Here is a 9,461-nt window from a genome sequence, read left to right as displayed (position 1 = left end):
TTTAGCATGTTCCGGGACGGATTGGGTAGCGACTCAGGTTACCAGAACGCCTCCTCACCTTGCAGTTAGACTAGAAAGCAGAGCTGCAGTCATTATCTCAGAGCCACGTGTCATCATGCGCCTAAAACTGAACGTATAGATTTAAATCCAAAACGTGAAACAGTGGAACCCACAAAGCTGCCTTTTACGTTTCTGTCCCTTTTTGACTACATCTTCATGATTCCGTTGCAGCTGATTTGCTGTTAATCTTTACATAATAAATCAAGTTTCCTTCTCCACTCGCCAAACCGTTAATGATGACCTTTCTGCCGCCTTACATTGTGCGATATTTTCAATCGTTGCACGCAGCTCCAGCTCACACAGTAAGACGAAACCCGACGCTCTGATGCGTTCCACCTGCTCACACTGCACATCCAAAACCCACGTTGGACTCGGCGCTGAGAGGTGGGCCTGGGTGGATTTGTTAATCTGGAATAAGAAGAACTCCCGTTTGCATATGTTCAGTGTTTGAGGTTCTGCTAAATCGGCTTGTAGCTCTGCTTCCACAGCAGGATTTGTCCACGACCTCCTCACAACGTCCGCCTAAAATTTTCCCTTGACCTTACGATTCCTGATGGGGAGGTGGTTGTGACCTCGTTACCCCCTGTACGCTACACTACGCACCATCAGGTGTAAAGTCAGCCTGATCAAAAAATTTTCACACGACTGCAGAATCACCCCGAAATATGCAAAGACTGGTTCATTGTATTCTTGGATTTATTAAACCCTTCCTCTCTTCTGTTAATGTTAGCAGGACTTCCTGTGTTTGGATTTTAGTTTGGCAATGGAGCAAAATGTGTAGCTCCAGTTATAAATGTTTAACCATTATTTTACACTAAATCTTCTTGTTTTAACTAAAGAGAAGCTGTTGAATTTCTACTAACCATCATCAGTCTAACCTGCCTGCTGTTTGGGTAAAAACAGCGCTCTGTGATTTAAATCTAAAAGGCTTTGGATTAAAGGTCTGCTGCTTTGTGCGTCACAGGACGGGCTGGTCTATGCAGTGGAGTTCTCCCATCGATCCGGTCGAGATCTGCTGAATGTGGCAAAGAAACGCACCAACATCATTCCCATCATAGAAGACGCCAGGCATCCGCACAAATACCGGATGCTGGTCGGTACGTAGAAGCGACGTTCCTGCCTCTCATACATGGGTCCCCATTTAAAGGGACGTTTGGGAATGATTGCATCTGAAGAAGATCACTGGTTGGATGTATTTTCTCTGGTACCAAATCATGTGCTATATTGAGTGAAACCTTTCTTTCCAGGCATGGTGGATGTGATTTTTGCTGACGTGGCGCAGCCTGACCAGACCAGGATTGTTGCTCTGAACGCTCACAACTTCCTGAAAAATGGAGGACACTTTGTCATCTCCATAAAGGTTTGTCTACAGCTCTGTGGAACGAACATTAAACCTCCAGACGAATGTCTGGAGGTTGAGAATAAACTCCTTTTTGGTTTCAGATGTCTTTAAAAACGTTTGATTCAGATCCAGTAACTGATGTGCAGCAGAGGATGATTTGTGATTTTTGAGTTTGAAACATTTAATCCGATTAATCAATTATTGGAATAATTTAGTAATTGATTAACTGGGGATTAGAGACTGTGAAACAAGCCTTTAGCTGACAGAGCGACCCACTTAGAGCAGGAATTATACTAAGATTGTAAAAATATATATACATTTAACATAAAAGAAATCATGTTTTGTTTGTCAATCTGCTCTATAAGGAACTAGATAAAGTATTAGATTAGATACATTTTCTGTGAGTAATCATTACTCAATCTGCAATATAATGTACATTGTGAACACTGAATTTTTAAACCTGTGGTTTCGTTGTACAGTTTAAGCTGTAGCTGCGTATAACAATAAAAAAACAAATAGTATATGCCCAGCTTTGCAGTCACTAAAGATCGTTGCCTCATGCTCACAACCAGCACGATGCGCTCACTGATTCACAGATGGAAATTGGCCAAAGTCGCTGCTTAAAAAATTATCTGGATATTCTTAGATAAGATCAACAATAAAGCAGTCGAAACGAGTTTCCTTCGCAGGGTGGGTGGGCGGGCGCACCCTATGAGATCAGGGTGAGGAGCTCAGTTAGGCTTGGAGTAGAGTCGTTGCTCCTCCGCGTCGAAACGAGCCAGCTAAGGTTGCATCTGTTCCGGATGCCTCCTGGTCGCCTCCCTCCAGGAATGTCCCATTGGAAGAGGCCTTGTGGAAGCCACAGGACACGATGAAGGGACTGTCTCTGAGCTGGGCTGGTGTCGCCTCCTGCTCCCCCAGAGCAGCTGGAGGAGGCGCCTGTGGATCTAACTGGGCATCTCTGCTTAGGCTGCTGCCTCGGCAACCGGGTGTTCTGTCAGCTTGGCATACCGCGTCAGGCCGGCATACCCATAGTAATACCTATACATAAGACCTGTCTGCTCTCCTTACAGACAATCATGCTGTTTTATTTTTTTGTTTTGTGCATTAAACAAGAAAAGGTGACCACACAGATTAGTTTACAAAAAAAAAACTTGCTGCTCTGTTTGAACAGGATCTTATTAAAGAAGGATCTGCATTTTTTTCAGAGTTAAATGTTTATAGGGAGAAGATTCTAGTATAGTTAGTATTTTTAATATGAACGACATGCGGAACATTTTTATTTCTCCAGTACATGAAGAACCATCCATTTTCCGTCACGCTTCTCCCTGCTGGTGCCTATCTCCAGCTGTCTACGGGCGAGAGGCTGGGTCTACCCTGGACGGGTCGCCAGTCTATAGCCAGGCAACATGAAGAACTACTGAAATTATTTTCAGATTAAAAAACCCAACTGGAATTTGGAAAGGAATTACTTAAGAATTAGGATTCACTTGGTCATAACAACCTACTGAGCCTACTGGCACAATCTATGGGACTGATAGACGCTAACATGCACGCATGCTTATTGCTAAGGGTATGCTGGCCTGACGCAGTATGCTTCTTGAATCAATAAATTTTTTTAGATGTAGAGTTGGTAAATAAGAAAATATAGAAAGTGTTTGGTCATGCTCTAACTCCCTATGATAACTGCACGCATTTATCAATTTATACCTGTACTCGCACCTATGAAATATCAGGATTTTTTTTTTTCTACCAGTAGATGTAATACGCTGCAGGACTCTGTTTTTAGCAGTTAGCTTGTCTAATGAAAGATGAAACCTTGAGAAAGCCGATCTACAAACAATGAACTCTGCTTATAAGGTGCTACTTCAGGGCCCTGGCTTCACTGGGTGTTTTTTTTATTTATTTTAGAAATGTGAACAGTTTTAAAGGTTTTTCTTTTACTTTTAGGCTAATTGCATCGACTCGACAGCAGCACCAGAAGCAGTTTTTGCTTCTGAGGTGAAGAAAATGAGCGCTGAGAACATGAAACCTCAAGAACAGCTGACTCTGGAGCCCTATGAGAGGGACCATGCTGTGGTGGTGGGCATCTACAGGTAAAGCCACGTCCCTGGAAGTTGATATGGGGATTTAAACTTCAGTAAAAACTTTAATTTTCATAATTGTTCACAATGCATTGCTGCTATAGAGCCGCCTGCTGTGTTCTTCATCAGGCTGCAGTAGGTGAACCCTATAATGATGCTTTTGTTGTTTTGTTTTTAGACCTCCACCTAAACAGAAGAAATGAGTGGAAAATGGACAGAAGGTGACCCCACCATCACTGTCCACTCCAAAGAAATCCCCTTCAAGTCACCCCGTCTACCTGAAATACGCTTCCAACTCTTGATTCCATCGCAGGAATACCTTCATGTTCTTTAATAGTCCGCTTTAGTTTGTCATTTTTAACATGTTGATGTAAAATAACGTTCGACCCATCTGCTTTTTATGCCTTAAAAAAAAGATGACATAACTTTGAGGGTTAGATTGTGTTTAATACATGGTAATTAAGATATATCTTAAACCTTAACATACAATAGATTTGGATCTTAAATGAATAAATCTGTATTCTCTCCAAAGTCTAAGTACAGCACTGTAGAAACCGATAACTGTGAGAACTTTGCTTTAGAAACGTCGGGAAAAGTCATTTCTGGCACTTTTCTCCTACAGTTGCTGGCCTGGATTTCTCAAAGATGAGAAGGAGGCAGATCTACAGTCCTGCCCCAGTCCTTTAGTTCTCATCATTTCTGATGAAAGACGGATTAGATTTACTGACTGGTTAATTCAAGGAACTGTTTCAGGGTCGGTCTCTACTGCAGTCAGTGTTCATTTGCATAGAAATATCAAATTATATTTTATTTAGTGTCAGATTACATTTAAATGCTTTGAGAGGAAGTGGAATAGAACGATGTCAGTTGGGTTAAATTTAACGATGTGCGTTTATAACTTTCATTTGGAGGCCGACCTTTGGAAATGTGTTTGGTTTAACAAACATTTCTGTTTCAAAACTATACTGGCTTCTGTTAAAATTGCTCAATATTGTGAGGCTAGAAACTTTTTTTTTTTTCCCCCATTTAATTTCATGGAAGAATTTAAATAATTACAGGTTTCAGCATTTCTGTGTTTATTGCAGAAGTCTCTACATTGCTTTCGTGTGAAAACAGGACATTTATTTTATGGGTAAAATATGTATAAAGAACTCTGACTTTCTGTTCATTCTAAAATGTCCTGATTGATATGGTGAAGAATTTGTATTTTATTTTTCTGTTTGAAAGGCAAATGTTTGAATAAATGTTTGTGCTTTTTTTTAAACATTTCTGAATGTTATTTCTTCAGCAGTAATTGACGCTCATTAATTTACTGTTTTTTTTGGGGGGGGGCGTTGGGCGGAACGCTGCTGAATCCATCAGATGAACAAACCTTTAATTTCAGCTTCGTTTTATATTTTTAGTGAATTTTTTTTTTTGACTTGATAAATCCGTATTTCTGACCGCAGTGCGCGCCTTCATCCAGAGAGAACCTCTCTAACTTTCCCATCTGCTACCTTTGCTAACGGCTGGGAAACGTTGGCGTCAGGTTTGTTTTGGCGGCCATTTTGTGGGAAATGTCTGAGGCGCGCGCCGGAGCGGGAGCGCGCGCTCAATGCAGCCCCTCTCCTTTGACCGATATTTCCATCAGAGGGGCTGGGCAGACCGGGGCTAGCCGTAGCTCTGCCCGCTAAACTACAAAGTGCTATTTCATTGCGATTACAGGGCCGCTCCACCGGTTGAGTCTGGCTGTCAAGCATCTTAGCGCGCGCGGACTGTCTTCAAATTCCGATGGCAGTGTTTTATTAAATTGCTAACATGCTAGCTACTAGTTAGCTAGCTAATGTTAGCTTTTTTACCTTTTAAAGCTATAAGAAGGCGGACGGGGTCATTAACCAAGACCTATCTCGCTGTTCTTAATATGTGGTTTATTTTTTAGAGGTTAGACTTGTTGAGCTGAATGAAGTCCGTAGAATAAAGGAGCTGTCGGTGGCAGAGCGGTGGGCAGCCCACCTCTGGGCTCTACTAGCTGTGCGGCACCGGCAATAAGTCCATGTCGAGGGACATCCTGAGCTCCAGAGAAAATATACCATACTTGGGTTGGAGACTATCATAGCCAGGATCACGGCAAAAACCACAGCTTTATTCGGTTTGGATTTCTACTGGTAAAAACGAACGCCTGACCCGGAGGAGGGGGCTCGGTTCGTGTGGACGAAGGGAGAGAGGGGTTCCGAAGATGGCTGCTCCACGGAACATGGTTCGACACACCGCCTGAGGTAAGAATCTGGGGGTCATTCCGGGGTTTTTGCTCTGCAGAACAGGGCTGACCTGCAGGCTTATGTCAGGGGTAGAGCGGTCGCTCAGAGTAGCCGGGAGGTAGGCAGGGAAACGGCCGACCGGCCGCCGTCAGATGAACGGTCCGAACAGGCGTGTTCGGCTTCATCACTGCTTATGGAAATAAGGATGACCGAGCTGTTTGAAATCAACGGTTTCATCTGATGCCGTTTGCATCGCGGAGCTTTGCAGCAATACCCGCATCCCTGCGTCCTGTTTGCGGGGTTAGTGCGGGTTTGATGGACGCTGTGGTCTGATCAGAAAAAAGGTTGATCGGTTTGTGCGATAGGAGCGGCATTCAGCCGCCAGCTGAAGTCCTGTCAGACTGAGACAGATGCCGGCGGAGGAAAAGGGAGGGAGGCGGATGGATGGATGGATAGATGAATGTGGGGCTGTAATTCAGGAGGACAGCGATCGGCTGGGAATTGCTTTATGATTCCTGTTTAGCGTTAAAACTGCCGTCAAACACACTCCAGCATCCTGGTTCTTCTTTGTGGATGGTGGACATCCATCATTTTATCCTCTATGGCAGCTAGCGTTAGCCGTTAGCTTAGCTACCGCATCAGCCCAGCCCCTCTCCAGGCTGGGAGGACTGGGAACCAGGACTGTTGCCTAGAGATGGTTCCTCCCATCACACCGAGATGCTGATGTAGGTTTGGATCAATCAGGGCTCCTCATCTTTACTCATTTGGCTCCTTTACACTGTATTTATTTTCTTTGTGTGTTTTTTTTCCCCATCATAGGTCGCTGCTATGCACTTCAAAGTTTAGCTTAAGATTTTGAGTTTTAAAATGGGCCACATCTGCAGCGTTTATATTAGTGTAGCTATTAAGGTATATTTGGATCACTAGGATGTGCTGCTTGGTTAAGTATTACTAACTCATAGTTGTGTTTTATTGCCTTAAACGCCTCAGGGAAGACTTCTCATTGCTCCTAGTGTTGTCAGAGGAAGGAGGATTTACCATTAGGCAATACAAGTTCCTGGGGGCCCCATAAAACTCTGTTTACATGTATTATTTCTGCACATTAATTATGTTTTTGATAAAAATCCTTTCACTAAAATGCCATCAGAACGCTTAGAATATTCAGTGTCCACCATATTGGATCAGTCCATTTGCTGCACATGTTCAGAAAGGTCCAAACAGACAGCAGCAAACCATTTGAAAACAAACCATGCAAAGAGCAGTGTTGCCAACTTAGCGCTTTAGTCGCTATATTTAGCCACTTTTCAGAACCCTCTAGAACTTTGATAAAAAAAAAAAAGCACCTAGTGCCATATCTAGCAACTTTTTTCTACTACTGGAGACTTTGGAGACAACATCTAAAAGCAGCGAACTCTGCTCTCCAGAGCGAGTAGATTGGTAAACCCGCCTCCTGCTCTCCTCTATCTTGTCTGCTGTCATGATTCATGCAGCTATTATTTCATCCAAATGAAAAATGGAGAACAGATAAGCAGATCATGGCTTGTCTACAGTGAAAAGAAGGACTGGGTTATTTACTTTGGCCTTTTTGGTGACAGAAGAATCAGCAATCAGCTAAGTGAGCTTAGTGCTTGGAAAAAATCTTTCATTCCTTTAGAGACAGTATGAAAAGTCAGCTGAGTACAAAACATAGAGAGGAAAACAAGAAGAAAAGGGACAAGAAGAGAGGGACACAACCTAGAACAGATAATGGATGTCTATTCTATTAACATTTCTCTATCTGTAGAATGGGTCTGTTTGATGTGTTGTCTTCTTAGTTCAGAGGGCCCCCTGCCTGTCTTTGCATAGAGACCCACATTTCCTAAATTTGGCCCTGGTCAGAGGATAGAAAGTGGTTTGGCCCTTTTGTTTTATATGAAACTTTCTGCTGTTTTGGCCCTGATCTTTAAAATGAGGACCAGCTTTTGTCTGTTGGTAAATCAGACAGAGTCAGTGGAAGCGTTCAGTTCTGCAGAGTTTTTATACTGAAAGAATACCAGCTGGTTGCAGTCATGGCCAAAGCAATCCACTAGAAACAACACAAAATCAGTGATTAAGTTAATATGCTTATCATTAGTTTTCTGCTATTTCCTGTTAAAAACCTTTACAGCATCAACATAAATACAGAAGATTCTTTGGAAGAGGGGCGAAAAAAGCAGAAATTGACTCTGGATAAAAGATCAAATGTTTCACAGGTTGGATCAGGACCACTGGGAGGACTTTTAAATAGGTGGTGCTGTGAAAATTTTTGTATTTTTTTTTTTTTTTGTGGAAAAAAGACCCATGAGCCTATAGGCCTATTACATCATCATGTAGCACCCCTCGCAACCCCGCTTAATCCCAAGCGGGGTTGCGAGGGGTGCTGTATACGGGCGAGAGGCAGGGTACACCCTGGACACGTTGCCAGTCTATCTCAGAGCAACAGAGAGACAAACAACCATTCATGCACACACCTAAGGAGAATTTAGAGAAGCCAGTTAACCTAACAGTCATGTTTCTGGACTGTGGGAGGAAGCCAGAGTACCCGGAGAGAACCCACGCATGCTCAGGGAGAACATGCAAACTCCATGCAGAAAGACCCTGGGCCGGGAATCTGACCACTGAGCAGCCATATTTAAAATACAATAAAAATAAATAAGTAAATGGATTGAGATTCACTACTTTATTGTCATGTACACTTCAGTGCATGGAACCAGGGTCTGTAACACACAGACATCATCATTTCTCAGGTGAATATATGCGCTACTAGTTATATTTCACAATAACACTATAACAGCGTCAATTATGTCAGCTGGCAGGAAACTGAGTGTTTATGTCAAATGTGACTATTTGCTCCACAATCCTTTTACGCATACCTCAAGGAAATTATTATATTATTATACTATTGAAACATTATTGAACGGTTCTCTTCATCCATTACACAAAGAACACAAGATCAAAATAAAACTTAAAATACTATGTTAAACTGCATGAATAGATATTAAAGTGCATGGCAGCTCCATGCTCTTACTTCTACCTACAGGCAGGGTGCCCTGCCTTGTTACAGGTGTCCAAATGTCCAGGTGCGCTGTGAGGTCGTAGAGATAGTCTCTCATAAGCGGACGAATGTGAAATGCGTTTCTGTGCCATATTTCCTCCTCGTTTCTGTCATTAGACGATGTAAATTTACTAGTCTGCGAGGGGGAACCACGCTCTAGCTTGCTTGACGTTGCCCAAAGACAGCTGATTAGGCCTCAAAATAATGAAATTAAAATCCAAATACACATAATGGTAAAATTTAAAAAAGTCAAAATGATTTTCCAAAATATTCATAATTAATAATTCATCTCCCTCTCACCAACTCCGCGGCCATGGGTTAGATTGAACATATTTTAGCTCCTTTAAATTTTTCTCTTTGTTTTGCTTATTTCCAACAAATCTGAAAGATATCAGAAAACATTTAAAGAATTCAAATCAATCCTAGTCTATGGCCCTAACATCCTCCGACTGATTTTATATCACTGATCATGAGTTTTTTAGCCTTATGATTTTATGCTAGCAACTCTTTGAAATATCCATATTTTGTACTCTGCTGTAGTGGAGGAGCTAAATGTTATGTACTATGCAGCCTTATTCAGGAATAAAGGGATTTTTTACTGGAAATGTGCCAGTAGTCCATAAATGTTCCTCTGAGTTTTAGGCCCCGACCACACAAAGTCAAAA

At 42.2% G+C, this 9,461-nt stretch overlaps 1 protein-coding gene across 1 annotated transcript in view; it reads left to right on the top strand.

The window, feature by feature from the left end:
- Positions 1-4,750, top strand: part of fbl (fibrillarin) — a 10,672-nt gene extending 5,922 nt beyond the window's left edge. Inside the window, exons 6-9 of the mRNA XM_015399108.1 lie at positions 1,025-1,157; positions 1,308-1,420; positions 3,353-3,498; positions 3,665-4,750. Of these exons, the coding sequence (XP_015254594.1) occupies positions 1,025-1,157; positions 1,308-1,420; positions 3,353-3,498; positions 3,665-3,689 (417 nt within the window). The 3' untranslated portion in view covers positions 3,690-4,750. The remainder of the gene's footprint in view (positions 1-1,024; positions 1,158-1,307; positions 1,421-3,352; positions 3,499-3,664) is intronic.
- The last annotated feature ends 4,711 nt before the right edge of the window (positions 4,751-9,461 follow it).

This window comes from Cyprinodon variegatus, unplaced genomic scaffold, assembly GCF_000732505.1.
Source record: "Cyprinodon variegatus isolate N-32 unplaced genomic scaffold, C_variegatus-1.0 Scaffold988, whole genome shotgun sequence".
NCBI classification, from domain to species: Eukaryota; Metazoa; Chordata; class Actinopteri; order Cyprinodontiformes; family Cyprinodontidae; genus Cyprinodon; species Cyprinodon variegatus.
Note: the sequence above shows the minus strand (reverse complement) of the source record. Positions and strands in the feature narration are given on the sequence as shown.